This window comes from Phalangium opilio, unplaced genomic scaffold (assembly GCF_054372755.1).
Source record: "Phalangium opilio isolate 3A_F unplaced genomic scaffold, DU_Popi_V2 ptg000232l_1, whole genome shotgun sequence".
Classification (NCBI taxonomy): domain Eukaryota; kingdom Metazoa; phylum Arthropoda; class Arachnida; order Opiliones; family Phalangiidae; genus Phalangium; species Phalangium opilio.
Window position 1 is genome coordinate 235,150 of NW_028324223.1, and position 16,702 is coordinate 251,851.

At 40.1% G+C, this 16,702-nt stretch overlaps 3 protein-coding genes across 5 annotated transcripts; 1 reads left to right on the forward strand and 2 right to left on the reverse strand.

Moving 5' to 3' along the window:
- Positions 1–210: 210 nt before the first annotated feature.
- Dera (deoxyribose-phosphate aldolase) lies at positions 211–16,465 on the reverse strand. 2 transcript variants are annotated; one of them, XM_089858212.1, is made up of 5 exons: positions 16,319–16,465; positions 13,872–13,925; positions 12,342–12,845; positions 11,323–11,797; positions 211–478 (listed from the first exon to the last, which is right to left on the reverse strand). In XM_089858212.1, exons 2-4 carry the CDS (start codon positions 13,900–13,902, stop codon positions 11,349–11,351), a joined length of 984 nt encoding a protein of 327 aa, XP_089714338.1. In that variant the 5' UTR covers positions 13,903–13,925; positions 16,319–16,465; the 3' UTR covers positions 211–478; positions 11,323–11,348. The 2 variants fall into 2 exon arrangements, with proteins under 2 accessions (XP_089714338.1, XP_089714337.1); XM_089858211.1 differs by lacking the exon at positions 211–478 and having other exon boundaries at positions 11,214–11,797.
- LOC149612656 (kielin/chordin-like protein) lies at positions 535–11,276 on the forward strand. Of its 2 annotated transcripts, XM_089858203.1 has the most exons (20): positions 5,688–5,829; positions 5,893–6,078; positions 6,143–6,577; positions 6,642–6,814; positions 6,889–6,982; positions 7,046–7,131; positions 7,197–7,370; positions 7,432–7,608; positions 7,665–7,932; positions 7,995–8,165; positions 8,237–8,574; positions 8,636–8,729; positions 8,791–8,964; positions 9,029–9,300; positions 9,359–9,550; positions 9,606–9,906; positions 9,973–10,205; positions 10,302–10,568; positions 10,627–10,918; positions 10,986–11,276. In XM_089858203.1, exons 2-20 carry the CDS (start codon positions 5,994–5,996, stop codon positions 11,186–11,188), a joined length of 4,029 nt encoding a protein of 1,342 aa, XP_089714329.1. In that variant the 5' UTR covers positions 5,688–5,829; positions 5,893–5,993; the 3' UTR covers positions 11,189–11,276. The 2 variants fall into 2 exon arrangements, with proteins under 2 accessions (XP_089714330.1, XP_089714329.1); XM_089858204.1 differs by lacking the exons at positions 6,143–6,577; positions 6,642–6,814; positions 6,889–6,982; ... (13 more) ...; positions 10,627–10,918; positions 10,986–11,276 and adding exons at positions 535–956; positions 1,029–1,120; positions 1,190–1,318; ... (5 more) ...; positions 3,469–3,813; positions 3,899–5,597 and having other exon boundaries at positions 5,663–5,829; positions 5,893–6,034.
- Positions 14,002–16,319, reverse strand: cactin (cactin, spliceosome C complex subunit). Its single transcript, XM_089858207.1, has one exon. The coding sequence runs from the start codon at positions 16,120–16,122 to the stop codon at positions 14,077–14,079; it is 2,046 nt and encodes a 681-aa protein (XP_089714333.1). The 5' UTR covers positions 16,123–16,319; the 3' UTR covers positions 14,002–14,076.
- Positions 16,466–16,702: the final 237 nt, after the last annotated feature.

Genomic DNA, 16,702 nt, shown 5'->3' on the forward strand with positions numbered 1-16,702 from the left:
TGCCGACCCAACATAACCAACCCACAATGCATTACTAATTAAAAATAAATGACATTGCAAAAAATAAACGTTGAAGTTTTGTTGTATAACAATTAGTTAAAGTCAATATTAAAAAAATATATTTATATATAATATATTTCTCTTTTTTTATATTCTAACAAAACCACATATCTCAAATTTGAAATCTACATGACAATATTTACATAACATAACATAAAGACAGCCCCTATCATACCCGGAAACAGCGATACAACACACTTTCAAGATAACTCGCAAATCTTTACAATATTTACAATATAAAAATGGACAACTTAACCTAAACATATCATAACAACCTAAGCCTAACTATGTTAAATACTGACTTAAGACAGTCAGTTTAAAATATACCACGAAACATGACACCAGTGAAAGTCTTCAAGATACCAGTAGACAAGTCCTGTTGAGTCCTGACAGTTCCATACGTGTACCATAGCAAGTACTATAAGGATATATTGAAATTTGTACTTGATTTTAAGCTCAAAGTCAGGTTAAGTTTCACAGCTTATTGCGTACTGGTTTTATAATAAAACAACGCTGTTAAGTTAAACTGTCGTGAAATATATGGATCATGGATATTTAGTCGTATTTCGGTCTATTTTTTACCCAATAACAGATAAGCCCCTTAAGTAGAAGTGGATTAACATGCATTGAAAGACGCATATCCTATTACAAAACCCGTAAACTTTAAAAGAAAACTCCAATGTCGTGATTACTTCTAGTTAATCAACCTCTGACCCCTATATGGACCCCCTTTTTGATATATTTAGATGTACTTACTGTTCAGAGTGAGAAAAATTCAGTTACTAAAATGTCTTTGGTGATGGTACTAAAGCGGCTCTCATAAAATAACATGGATTTTAAACTTGTCATTCGTGTTTTGATAATTTTTTGTAATTTAAATTGTATTTACAATTTGAGTTAAGTCTCATTTTGATATTAATTTAATTTACTAATTAATTAATAGGTTTAAATTAATTATATGAATTTAGGTATTACGCAAGAATCATTATCTCAATCTATTAACGATACTTCAGAGTTAAGGGACAATATTCATGGTGAATTGTTCGAACTCAAAATTGAAGTGAGTTTGTCTTTGGAATAAGAAAAATTTTCAAAATTCTTTTCACTGACATAATTTCTTACATTGAAGAAAACAATACTGATTGAAAACATTGACAAACTGATATCAGCTTGTAACTTACGAGTATGTCACGAAGGTAATCGAATTTACCTTTCAGATGAGTCATGGATTAACAATTGTACAATAAGTACTTGTCAGGTATGTCAAATCGGGTAACCCCGACGAGTCAAGTTTGAATTACTTATCATGCGTTCATAGGATAATGGTGAAATTCTACGCAAAACGGATCTGTCACGAATCGAATGTACCAACGCATGTAGTCGAAACCCGTGTTTAAACGGTGGTACGTGTCATCTATTGGACCATGGTACCTTTAGGTGTCAATGTAAACCGAGTTACTACGGGACACAGTGCGAACATAGGGTTAATTGTTGCCTTGAAGCTCCCAAATACGGTAATTGTCTGGGTAATAATGCCAGATGGTATTACAACAGTACCAACCAGGAATGCCAAACCTTTATTTATTCCGGTAAGTGAAGGGGTAACGCGGTCCATTACTAATATCGGACTAATAATGGTTCCGGATACCATTAGGTTGTGGTGGAAGTTCAAATACCTTCCTAACCATGACTGAATGCGTCAATAATTGCGAACGCGGCGCGTGTTGTACCAAGTCAAAGACAACACAAGTTATAACTTGCGTGGTAAGTATTTTCTATTCATCGCGCTTGGGTCCATCATTGAGTTATGTACCATTCTTTTAGAAACAAAGTAAATCTACTTGCAAAGCAAGTAAAAACACAGAGGTCATCGCCTTTCATGTCGGTTGGCCAGTTAGAAACTCATGGCGTACGGATTACGCGTCATGCGATATTGGAATTCGTTACCGAATAGGAGACAACTTCACCGTGGGTTGTGACAGTACGGGGAATGAATGCACCTGCCTGATTGGTGGGATTACATCATGTCGGTAAGCTCTTGGTCCATTCCAAAATTAAGTATAATTAAGAGTCATACGTCATAGGCAAAGACCGAATTATACAAGAAGGTTAGAATTCCTGGATTTAAATTATCACCAATGGAAGAATTTTGCAAAGGTCATCAAGATCATGAGGTTAAGTGGTCCTGGTAACTTATGGGTACACTTAACGGAAATCTTTACTAGTCATTACCTCCACGCGACTTCAGACCGTAATTACTTGCTCTGGAACCGGATGTACTTAAAATACGTCGAGTTAATTATGCAACGAGTTAATTGTAATGTTACCTTACCATTCTGGGACTTTACCATCGAGGATTCGGTTCAAAATTCGTTAATTTGGAGTACAAATAAAATGGGTCGTCCAATTGGTAATTGCGTCAAACGTCACGCGTTTCAGAATGGTACTATTGATTGGGAACCGTGTATATCGCGTCAATTTCGAACCAATCACGCGCAACCTACTAAATATGACGTCATGGTAGCGTTATCTCGAGATAGTTTCGAAAAATTCACCGTGGATGTTAAAAACATCGTTAAGAAATTATGTAAAGTACTTGGACTTGATGGTACGACCGAACTCGGTTCGCCTTACGACCCCGTTTTCTACTTGATACAAAGTTACGTTGATATGTTGTTCACTAAATGGCAGGAACGTCATAAGGAGTGTTCATTTGAGTCAACTCAACTTGAAACTGAGTTACTGTACCCGTTTAAGGACTCGAACGAAGATGTATGGGCGTTTAGGGCTAATTACCAAACGCCTGAATGGTACAACGTCATTGGTAAGACTATAAATGAATAGAACTTTTGAAAACCATCAAAACGAGACCAACCGCGTCTAAATCGGACCATAAATAAGTGACTTTGAAGTTTTCAAACTTTCTTATTTGTGGTCCGATTTCGACGTTCTTGGGATCGTTTTAAAGCTCTAATTGAGCTGTATTTGAATAACTCATCATGTAAAGCATAACGATTACAGATCCATGTGTCCCGAACCCATGTTATCACGGTGCAACTTGTAAGTCACTGAACGAAACTAAATACTATTGCGAGTGTCCAGCTGATTTTGAAGGACCCTTATACGAAGTTAAAGCGAGTAGCATGCGATGTTATCAACCCAGGGACATCACTAAGGGTACATATCAGAAATACCTACAACCAATTGGAATTATTGCCTACCCATTGTAAATCAACGTATCTAGGCGGGCTTTGTGGGAGGAGATAAGCTAGACTAGATCTCAAGCCTGGCCCGCAAAACCCGCATGGAAATTAACATGGGACACAATAATTCCAATTAGCTGCATGTATTACTGTTATATATAACCCTGTAGAAAGTTTCCTCAAAAACAAATAACAACTTAAACAGGTTGTGGTGCAACTGAACGTTGGTACTACGACTCAAAAAGACTTAACTGTTACCAGTACAACTACACTGGTTGCAAACCTAAAGGAAACACATTCGTATCTCATTACGATTGCAAAATTCATTGTCTTATTGGGGCCTGTTGTTGGAGAGTGCCCCTAAACCCTAGTAGAGTTGATGGTTACGACAGTAGGGGTTATGACAAATATGGAAAACACCAGAACACGAGCGCCAAAATTAATTGGACCAATCAACGCTTCAGATACGTCACAAGCACCAGTAAATCATTGGACTGTCAAGGTTACGACGAAAGGGGCTTCAATTACATTACTGGTTTCAACCTGACAGGTGAGTGGGACAAAAAGGGAGGGTAATCATAGGCCGTAGGTACTGTGGGACATGGTTCTATGTTACAATCGAACACATACAATAGGGTACAACGTCATTGGCGACCACGATGGTGTGATAGACTATGACGCGAATGGTTTCAACAAGGACGGTTACGATCGCGACGGCTTCAACTGTCAAGGGGTCAACTCAAAGGGTTACGATAGATGCGGGTTCACCGCGGGTTACCACAAAGAATGTCGATCCATGTCCATGAGTGATTGCAAAACCATTGAAAAAATCTACCCCTACCTAAAACGTAAAGTCGTTCAATTCGCTTTGGGTAAACGATGCGAGGACATTGAATGCGCCAATACGTGTACTTGTAATTATCTAAGTAGAACTTACAACCTAGGCGAGTCTTTCGCAATTGGCTCTACAAAATGCGAATGTCAACGAGGTAGCTCGATTAAATGCGATTTTGAAGACACTAAACGTAAAGAAATCCGCGATTTTAGTCGCGTAGAATGGGACGAATACCATGACGCATTGCGTCAATTAAACAGCGGTGATTGGCCCACGAAATGGATGGAGTTAACCCAAACTTATTCGCAATTTTTGGGACAATCGCAAGGAGTGAATTTCCTAACGTGGCATAGAATTTGGTTTAAAATGGTTGAATCTGAGTTGAGGAACTACAGGCCGAATATAACAATACCGTATTATGATTGGACAATTGATAATGATGTCACGCAGTCACTATTATGGCAAGTTAACGTCATGGGGGGTAACGGTGACGGTAAAAACGACCAATGCGTTAAATACGTGCCGTTTGAAAACGAATCGAACCAAACTCGAACGTGTTTAAGACGAAATTTAACTTCAATTACTTTACCAAGTAAAGTACATTTGGAACTGATACTAAGGACCAAAAACTACACGGAATTTGTGCTTAAAATGCAGCGAATCAGTGGACAGTTTCACAGATTAGTCGACGGGCATATGATGACCATTTACTGTTTCTACGACCCGGTGTTCCTACAATTCTACGCGTTTTTGGACAAGTTATTTTCTGACTGGGAAATTAAGTACTCGGACGAACTTAATTACCAATTAAAATATACCCCAATGGAACCGTTCGGAGTTACCCCCGATGACGTCATGAAGAATAGTTTAAAAGTTAAATACTTAAATACCTTGCAATGTGCGTGCAAAGCCAATTACCAATTACCACCACCGAAACCAATATCAATTAACAATCACGAAGGAGGATACGTCAATGGTTTTGACCAAATGAATTGGGATTTTGATGGGTTTAACAAGGATGGTTTCAACAGAGACGGTTACGACCGTGAAGGACATGACCGAAATGGTTTCAATCGTTACGGTATTCATAAAAACAACTGCGTCAAAGTAACCAAGTGTGCCAAGCACGATATCAACTACGAAGAAAGAATTTTTGACCAATTTGGGTTCGACTCTCAAGGATTAGACGTGGAAGGTTATGACCAATACGGTTTTGACCTCGAAGGTTTGGACAGACGCGATTGCAGCTACGGTTCAAACGGACCATTTTACAACCGAAGGATGGTCGAATACGAAACGGTCATCAAGGAATTACCGACAGAAAAGCTATTACAGATTGAACCATACGAATTTAGGTCTAGTAACATTGATAACTGGTACATGGACCAGATGTGGTGGGTCAATATGACGGATTTGACAAATCAGGGGACGGATACGAAAACGGATATAGTACCGGAAGTAGATGTTTTAAAGGAAGTAGATTACTGGATTCCAATAAGGTTGGTCATTGTCAAATCAATCACTTCCTAAATCTCAACGGTTGTAAAATACAAGTACTTCATAGATATCAAGAGGAACCACCGATTCATTATTGTTCCCACGAGTTATGTCACAATAAGACGTGTCCCTTCAACCCTAACGTGCATTGTAAAGTCAAATACGTCACAAGTACTTGCTCAGTGACATTCATAGACTGACTAACCGGGGAAGAAATACCATGTCCTGAAAACTGTAAGTACTTTGAATGAATGAATGACTTGAAAAGTAATTGCTAGCAATTTACCAACCCCGTAGACTGCGAGTATAAAGGTAAGTACTACTTAAACGGCACCGTACTCGTAAACAAGTACGACGCGAACACCACGTGTCAACGATGCTTTTGTTACGAGGGTAAAATGACTTGTTGGAATAAAGAAAAATGTGTCAAAACATGTACACATGGTTTTGATTCAATTACATCGTGTTGTTCCATGTGTTCTGGTAAGTTCGTAACCCGTTTGAAACACCTAATTACCTATCTAAATTACCACGGTAACACACACAGACTGTAGTTACCACGATTACTTGCTTGTCAATGGCCAACTTTTTTCAACCCCGAATAACCCGTGCAATTTATGCACTTGCAAAGACGGCAACGTTACGTGCGTCAATTTAAAATCTACTTGTCCCAAATTAAGTTGCAAAAAGGTTGAGCGCCTAAAGGAGGAATGTTGCCCTAGTTGCAAAGGTTGCCTAGATCATAAAGGGAAGTATTTACAACACGGCAGTAAATTTCCCAGTCCGGAGGACAAGTGCAAAACATGCAATTGCATCGAAGGCGATATTAAATGCAGTAAAAACACCTGCGTTTCAAAATGCAGGAACCCTATTACATTCGATTGCTGCGCCGATTGCAGCGGGTGTTATTATAAAGGTGTTAATTACACAAACGGTGCGGCATTTGACGAAGGATTATGCAGGAATTGCAGTTGCAATAATGGTAAGTTAACTATAAATAAATTTGAAACCCCTGAGCTAGGTTATAATTTTGAAATACGCAAAAGGCAATGTTGACTGTCAGGACGTTATATGTCCGGTGTTAAACTGCCCAAAAGGGACATCTATCCCTGGACAATGTTGTCCGATTTGCCAGGACTGTGAATACAAGGGCATTCAGAGCTCTGACCAATATGAATTCATAACACAGGAAGATCCATGTGTAAAATGCAAATGTGATGTTAGTATAATTGTTTTTGGGTTAGGTTTAATTGAAAATTATTAAATAATTATTTTAAGTTAATTCATTAATAGAAAGGCAATATTTTATGCAAAAGTATTGAATGTGGTAATCAATGTTCTCATCCGGTTAAAATCCCTGGACAATGTTGCCCATATTGTGACCGAGGTAAATAACTTTAAGTTACCGGCTAAAATTCCTCAAATAATGTGTTAATTGTTACGTAATTAGGTTGTCAACTTGGCTCAAAATTATACCAAGATCACGAAACATTCGCGCCCATACTCGAGGATCCGTGTTTTACTTGTAATTGTTCGGTAATTAAACATAATTACGAAATAATTTAATTAAACAGGATGGGTAATAACAATAATTATGATAGTCCGGTAATATAGATTGTCACAACGGAACTTGTCCCGAGACAAATTGTTTAACTTCAGTAAAAGTACTTGGTAAATGTTGTCCAATATGTACTTGCGAAGTAGGGGACACTATTTATCGTGAAGGACAAAAATGGAACAGTACCCAGTACAAATGTGAGGAATGCGTGTGTCTCGTAAGTATTTGGTTAATTTTAACAGCTGGGATCAGTTCAAAAGTTAATTTTTTATTTACAGAACTCGAGACCATATTGTTATCGGTTAGAATGCCCATCGGCTAACTGTTCTAACTCAGCCGCACCATACGGGGTCTGTTGCCCCGAATGCAATCATTGCGAATTTAAAAGAAGATTATACAGAAATGGACAACATTTCATAGTAAACGATGGGACGTGTCGCAAATGTCAATGCGAAGTAATAAGTCTAAAACTATTTTCAAGTACTTAAACTAAATCCACAATGTCCCACAGAATGGTGAAGTCACGTGTCAAGTTGAAACATGCCCACCCGCTTACTGTACGCATTCCGTACAAAATCGGGACCAATGCTGTCCAAGTTGCGACCAAGGATGCCTTCTAGAGGGTAAGTTACTTAAACACGCCGAAAAGTTCCAGCACCCATTAGAAAAATGCGTTGATTGCAAATGCAACGGTGGCAATGTGACATGCACTCAACGTAAGTGTCAAGAGACAAAGTGTTTGCATCCAGCGGTTGAAAATTGCTGCCCGGAATGCAACCGTAAGTTGATAATCGTAAGTACTTGAAAAAAAAAATCAATCAATACCACAATAACATTTCAGACTGTGAGTACCAAGGGGAATTGGTTAAAAATGGCGATAAGGTTCTCTTCTATGACGAATGTACTATTTGTACTTGCGAGGATGGTACTGTGGTATGCCGTGCTAAAAAATGTCCTACCTACAATTGCCAATCACCAATTTTGAGGAATTGCTATCCCATATGCGTAGAAGGTTTGGCAATTACTTTTGCGGAGCCCTTAAGAGTTAATTACTAATTGCTGGTGGTGCAATTCAACGGATAGGTTGTTTCCATAATGGCAACACATACGCACTAGGCGAGGAATTTGAAACGCCTCATAAGCCCTGCGAAAAATGTATTTGTATCGAAGAAAAGGTCAAACCAGTCAAAAATCCAAAGGGACAAAAGGATCAAGACAATTCCATAAGTAATTGGATAGATTTCCAAGAAGGTAGAGTACACTGCTACAAGAAACCCTGTGGACCGGTTCAATGCAAGAACCCAAAACCTGGCGTGTGTTGTCCGGTTTGCACAGGAACTTGTTTACTTGGTAGCGCCGAAATGCAGAATGGTACCGCAATTTACGATCCCGATAATCCTTGCAATTACTGCAAGTGTCTGGTACGTAATTACACGCTTTTTAATGCCATTGGCAAGGGTTAAAGCGTTGCATTTTGTATAGGATGGTAAACTGGATTGTGTCATGAAAGTATGTCCTCAAATCGCCTGCGCGGTTAGTATTAGGAAACCTGGAGAATGCTGCGAAACTTGCAAAGGTATTTGTCCTAATCTGCATGAAATGACGCGGTACTTGTATAAAATTAAACTATACTTAAGGCTGTATGTACGAGGGACGGGAATACAACAGTGGTTCCAGTTGGACTTCGCTAAAAGACCCTTGTATCTCGTGCCAATGCGACGGCGGTATTGTATCATGCGCTCAATTACAATGCGTTGTCCCTTGCGTAAACCCTGTACCAGTGCCCGGCCAATGTTGCCCCATGTGTCCTGGTAAGTTTCATTTACCATTTTTTTCCAAATCAAGTGCTGAAAGTGCCTCATCAAACCCATAAAGGTTGTACAGTCGGTTCAAAACTTTACAAATCCGGAGAAACATTCAACCCAAACCATAACCCTTGCGAAATTTGTACGTGTGAATCGGGACAATTACTATGTCTTAGTCAACACTGCCCCCCGTTAATTGGTTGCCCAAAAGAATCAATAAAACCAGCGAGAATTGGTGAATGTTGTCCAACTTGTTCGGGGTTAAGTACAGCGTGTCATGAAAATGATATTGACAATCTGAAACATCCAACAAACGATCCTTGTTTCACTTGCGAATGCAAGGTAGGTTTGTACTGAACTTGAAGAACTGAACCAGATAAATTTAAGTTCTTTGTGGTAGGATTCAACTTGGATATGTATCAGACAAATATGTCCAAGATGGGACAACTGCCCTGAGGAATACTTATTGAGGGAACCGGGAGAATGTTGCGCTACCTGCTCGGTTTGTGTGTCCGAAATCGACAAAGAAATGCATGCAAACAATTCCAGATGGACGCAGAAGGATGACCCTTGCCTAAAATGTGCCTGTCAGGTTTGTAGTCCATATTTTTCTCGCATAAATTATTTAAATACTTATTGAATTACAGAATGGTAACATAAACTGCACCAAAGAAATCTGCCCTCAACATAACTGCCTTGAAAACCAAAATCTAATTAGACAATCTGCCGAGTGTTGTGGTCAATGCGTCAATTTGACCGATTTGAGTTGTATCTACTCGGACGAAATTTATAAAAATGGGGAGATATGGAAATTAGATACATGTACCGAATGTACTTGTTCGAATCAAGTAGTTAGGTGTCATACCGAACGATGTCCTCCATTAAGGTGTCCGGATGGTTATACCCCGACTATAGACCCTGGTTTATGTTGCCCCAAGTGTATTCTAAGTACGATGTTTCTTTAATTATCTTAAGTTAAGAATTTACAAGTTGTAATTTTATCACCACAAATAGAACCAGCTACTTGCGCTGCCTTTGGGGACCCACACTACAGGACATTCGATGGACAGATAATACATTTTCAGGGGACTTGCAGATACGTCCTGGCTAAGGATTGTGACTCTGGGAACTTCACCGTTGAGGTACAGAACAGTGATAGAGGAAAGAAAGTAGTTTCATGGACTGAAAGTGTCCACGTAGAAATTGGAGGCGTCAATATTGACCTTTACAAGGGCCCAACTATTATGGTAGGTTATATTTAAGTATAGATATGTATTGGGGGCTTTCAAATGAAACTTGTAGCACCCAAAAAACGAGAGGCTCTTTACCTTCCACCTACTTAGGTTAACGACCAACCCGTAACAGTCCCGTATCTACAAGAATCACATTTTTACATCGAACCAGCGGGTACTTCGGTCTTACTATCAACAAACGTTGGAGTTCAAGTCATATGGGACGGGGAAAGCTTCGTGGAAGTTAGTGTATCGGGCAATTACGGCAATAAAGTTTGCGGACTTTGTGGCAATTTCAACAGTTTCCCTCAAGATGACCTACGGCTACCCGGTGGACAAATTGCCACGTCTGAAACCTACTTTGGGGACAGCTGGAAGGTATGTCTCACAAAGTTAACCTTTTGCAACTAATGGCTCTAACACTTTCATATTGTAGACCCCGGGACTACAACTTGATTCGTGTCAAAAAACGGAGGAAATAGACCCATGTAGCCGGGGAGGTTACAAGGCGGTCAAACTCGCGAATATCAAATGCTCAGTATTAAAAGGCGCAGCGTTTCGACCTTGTCATAAAGTATTCTCTCCTGAACCGTACTACGCATCCTGCGTTTACGATTTATGCGCGTGTTGGGAGACATTCGACTGTCTCTGCGATATACTGGGGACGTATTCGCGCAAATGCTCGCAAGTTGGCGTTATACTCAGCTGGAGAAAACCAGGATTATGCGGTAAGATACATAGATAGATCATGGTGCCTCAAAGTCAAATTTAAAACATTCAATTTTACCCAAATAGATATTGGTTGTCCAAAAGAATTGGGTCTTATTTTTGACGAATGCGGACCTCCTTGTCCGAGGACATGCGAGAATAAAGACTTACCATTGGGTGTTTTAGACGCCCAATGTTTTAAACCCTGTATTTCCGGTTGTCAATGTCCGGCAGACAAAGTTTTACATCGCGGAAAATGCATTAAACCCGAACAATGCCCGAATATTTAAAACTATTCCCAAACAATAACATTTCATATTTGTGTGTGCCTTGATTTGTTTAATCGACAATAAAGTCGAACTTAACTTACAAAAATAATTGGTACTGTACAATCATGCGTAGGAATTAAGTAATTGTGACGCACCTTTAGGGACTGATGTCTGTCCAGAGTTAAGCCATGGGTAGGTCCCGAACGCTGGCGTATCTCCCGGTTAAGTGATGGTACAACTGTCTCTGGATATCGTGAAGAAGTCCACTGGCCCCGATACGGAAGAGTTGTGGAGTCAACCAATCATCTCCCAGTTCCTCTTTCATTAGTATCATCCAGTTCAATGCGTCTTTGGTGGTACGTATCCCACCGGCGGGTTTGAAACCAACTTTGAAGCCGGTCTTGGAGTAATATTCCCTTATGGCTCGAGCCATGACGAGTCCTCCGATTAAACTGGCGTTGATTGACTCTTTTCCCGTTGAGGTTTTGATGAAATCCGAACCGGCCATCATACATATCATGCTGGCACGATAAACGTCATGCATGGAACTAATTTCGCCGATAGCGAGAATGCTTTTTAAATGGGCTTCCCCACAAGCCTTTCTCATAGCACGAACTTCGTGGTAGAGTTCTGGAATGAACCCATAACGTTTCCTTGATCTTTTCAACCAATTTTCAAAGTTTCCCGTCGCTCTGAACCTAATTTCAAATCTACCTCGAGCCATGAACTCAATTTCAAACCTTCCCCGATGTTATGAACTCAATTTCAAACCTTTCCCGACGTTATGAACACAATTTCAAATCTTCCCCGCCGCTATGAACACAATTTGAACCATTTCCAACACTACGAACACAATTTCAACCTTCCCTGACGCTATGAACACAAGAACCTCACCCGACGCTATGAACACAATTTGAACCTCCCCCGATGCTATGAACACAATTTGAACCTCCCCCAACACTATGAACACAATTTGAACCCTTCCCAACACTATGAACACAATTTGAACCTCCCCCGACGCTATGAACACAATTTGAACCTCCCCCAACACTATGAACACAATTTGAACCCTTCCCAACACTATGAACACAATTTCAAATCTTCCCTGACGCTATGAACACAATTTGAACCTCCCGCAACGTTCAGAACCAATCAAAACAAAACTGTAACTTACTTTGCCAATCCCCAGTTGCGACCAAACTCCTATTAACAACAATATCAATTTCTTTGGCTCCATCAGCAACTGCAAGTTCAATTTCGCGTAGTTTGGTCTCGAGGGGATACTGTCCACTTGGAAAGCCAGCGGCAACCGAAGCGACGGGGATGTCCACTTTAAGTTTCTTCAATTTCTCGACGGCCTCTCGGACATGGTAAGGGTAGACGCAAACGGCCCCTACTTTGATGCTCTTCAGAAAATCATCGTCTTCATTAAGTCCAACGGTGTCCAAGTTTTCTTGGGTAATTGGATGAGCGGCTTTGGTGCAAAGACGTTCAACAGTTCCTCGAGTATCGTTTGAGTTTAGGGTGGTCAAATCCAAACAGGTAACCGCTTTCAAGAGCCAAGCGGCTTCGTGGTCACCCTTGACCACGCGACGGTCTTTAAGGTGGTTGTAATGTTCAGTCAGGGCTGGTAGATTGACGACGTATTTGGACGTTTCATAGTGAAAATCCTCAACATCTTTAAAATTTGTTTATGATACTCGGTGCTATTACTCTATGGTATATCTATTGACTCATGGGTAAGGATAGAAGCTTAAGCCCTTGGAACTCGTGGGTTTAAAGTTTAGGACGTAACCTAACCCAAGCCAACAGGGGTTTCTTCAAGGTCAAGGGTCACGAAACTAAGGTACGTTTACCAACTCATGGACTATGGTATCAACCATAAGTTAAGAATTTAAGGTCTTAGAACTCGTGGGTTTAAAGTTTGGGGCGGAACCTAAACCAACAGGGGTTTCTTCAAGGTCAAGGGTCACGAAACGAAGGTACGTTTACCAACTCATGGACTGTGGCACCATCCATAAGTTAAGAATTTAAGGTCTTAGAACTCGTGGGTTTAAAGTTTGGGGCGGAACCTAAACCAACAGGGGTTTCTTCAAGGTCAAGGGTCACGAAACGAAAGTACGTTTACCAACTCATGGACTGTAGTACCATCCATAAGTTAAGAATTTAAGGTCTTAGAACTCGTCGGTTTAAAGTTTGGGACGGAACCTAAGCCAACAGGGGTTTCTTCAAGGTCAAGGGTCACGAAACGAAGGTACGTTTACCAACTCATGGACTGTGGCACCATCCATAAGTTAAGAATTTAAGGTCTTAGAACTCGTGGGTTTAAAGTTTGGGGCGGAACCTAAACCAACAGGGGTTTCTTCAAGGTCAAGGGTCACGAAACGAAGGTACGTTTACCAACTCATGGACTGTAGTACCATCCATAAGTTAAGAATTTAAGGTCTTAGAACTCGTCGGTTTAAAGTTTGGGACGGAACCTAAGCCAACAGGGGTTTCTTCAAGGTCAAGGGTCACGAAACGAAGGTACGTTTACCAACTCATGGACTGTGGCACCATCCATAAGTTAAGAATTTAAGGTCTTAGAACTCGTGGGTTTAAAGTTTGGGGCGGAACCTAAGCCAACAGGGTTTCTTCAAGGTCAAGGGTCACGAAACTCGGAGTATTTACCAACTCATGGTAGGCGCCTACCATCCATACTTACTTAAAGGAATTCCTGGATTTCGTTCCAACATTTTCAATTACAATAGTTTTCCACCTAAAATAATTAAGCCTTAATTAATTAATTAACCATTTAAATTAAATAGAAAACACGTGACACAACAAGTCCAAAATACACTTGAAATATAAATTTATTGGTTACATAGTGAATGAATATTTTTTTTGCAATTTTCAATAGAAGTACGCGTCTATCTTCTGTATCGGTAACGTTTGAAATGAAACCATAACTGGAAGATATTATTATGAAACTGACATCTAAATCCTCGTTTATACGAATACTCCCATTCGCGATTAACAATCTTGAAGGCGATGTCTTCGTAAGGTGGTCCGGCGTGGAACCTCAAGATGGCGAAATCCTTATTATCGGGACATGCTGTTAAAGAATACTCCGGCGTCTTGCTTTTATCAATCAAATCCGGGAAGAATATATTGAACTTATATCCTTGTACGATCTTTGGGGGCGGGTTATCCATATCGTAATGGGTTTGATTGTACTTGTTCCATTCGAAACCAGTATGGACTCTGTTGAAGTACCGTGGTTTTCTCGGACGGTACTTATCCGACCATAAGTAAGTCTTGTCAACGGGGGATTCGACGCTAAAGATGGATTCATCTCCATCCATACTTTTTCTGGCTTCAGCTTCAAATGCCTTCTCTTCGGCAGTCCGGTCGTCAACTGGTCCTGATACGTTCATAAGTCGTTGACGCGTGAAGTTAAGCCTAGTTTCATCCTCAGCGGGATCGACTAGAATTGTCCCAGGTTCTAAGTTATCTTGCGTCAAAAGTGTGGGGGAGTAGCGGCCATTCGCGTATTCCTCCTCGCATTGTTTAATGGGGTCAACTTCATCTTCTTTGGGTTTATCTTCATTGGCCGTTTCATCATCAGTATTTTTGCTGGATGTTGAGGCAGTTGACGTAATATTCTCCACCACCGTTCTGGAAGAAGTGGATGGTCCAGGTTGGGTCGAGGAATCTTTAGAATCCGACTCATTTCCCGAATTAACGCAAGGAAATAATGGCGCGCTGGCTACTCCTTGTTCCTGTTTCAATTGGAACAGTTTTTGTCGTAGGTTCTCTTGATGACGTTCGCGGAGTCTAGCTCTGGCCATATAGGCTTTAAGACGCGATTGGAGTGTCTCCCAGTATCCGATATCGACTCCTTCTTCGCCGGAATGGATTTTGCGTTCGATTTGTTGGTGTAAGGCTTGTAATTGCGCTGGAGTTTTGCCTTTAAAGACTGATACGACTTCGCCACTAACCGCGGTGTTGATTCCTTCGCGTCTATCACCGACGTGCGTACTATCCGATGATGTTAAACGATGAAGTTTATGTATTTCGTCATCGACTATAATTTGGAGATCGCGCCAGTAATCCAGGTTTTTCCCGTTTTCTAAGGTCATGTAGACTTTAATGTCTTCTTGTAAGTCTTCTAAGTCGTTAATGGTAAGTCCATTTAGGTATACGTATGGTTCGTGCATTTCAACGGTGAAATCTTCCTCCTCGGCGCTGATATAACGAGCTAAAAGATCGATGGGTTTCGCGCGGCCATCTTGGATGCGTATCTTAGAACGCAACTTTGCTTGTTGAAGATGAAATGAATCTTCTTGTTTCTCCCATTCTTTGAACTGAGCAGCTTCTTTGTCGCGTTGAACTCGCGTCAATTCATCTTCGCGTTGTTCTTTTTCACGTTCACGTTCCAATCTGCGTTGCTTAACTTTCTCCAATTCTTTACGGTTTTCTTCAAGCTTCAAACCATTCTGTTTCTCAATTTCCTCAACGGCAACATTAACTAAACCTTCTTTCTCAAGTTTCTTGTTCCAGACGAATGTTTTCAATAGATTTGCGTCACCAAATGGGTTATCAGTGTTGGTATAACCCATATAATCCTCATCCCAGCCCATTTGTTCCTTGCGTTTACGTTCCTTAGCTTCTTTTTTAGCTAAACGCCTAAGACGTTTTTGTTCCGGAGTTTCAATAGCCTTCATCATCTCTTTTTGAGCTTTAAGTTGCTGAATTCTTAATAACTGTTCTTCTTCGGCGGTTAATTTAGAACGGGTATCGCGCTTATCTCTTACTGGGGAAGAATCTGAATCACTGCTAGAAGAAGCTGATGAATTGTCTCTCCGTTTATGGGATTTGTTATGGTGGCTTTTAGAATGTTTTTTATGTTTTCTAGATTTGCTTCTATGTTTATCATGCCTAGAGTCGCGTTCGGGGGATCTTGAACGACCCATTGTTTAAAACTTTCTTTAATTTCGTATTTTAATACAAAATGTTTAACAAAATTGAATAAAAACGCAAAAAAAAAGAATTTATATATATATGACCAAGGCTTAACAACACAAATCGAACAATTTCCGTTTAGCTTAACAGCTTAATTACAATAATTATTCTTATTTAAACTATCACATATGTTAGTTTATAGTGTACCTTTGATAATCCGCACAAAATCCAGATAATCTTCTTTAAAGTTAATCAACTTTTCCGTAAAAGAATGGCACAGCTCGCAAAAACACACCACTAAAATCCACTCGCTCGCGTAAGATAAGATTATAGACTAATGGCACCCCATGTTATTCCCCATAGAGCTTAATACAGTCGAAGGCAGAGGGCTGCCATTACTCTATACGAGATTCTGTGTTTGTGACGTAATAAACTCAACCCCGATAAATTTTGTCTAAAAAATTAGTTTATTAATTAATCTTAGCGATATGCCTAAATTCGAACTTTAATATTAAAAATCAAATACAAATAATAGTTCATTAGTTTTTATTCCAGATTTACTACATAAGAACACTAAAGAGATTCTGCGTT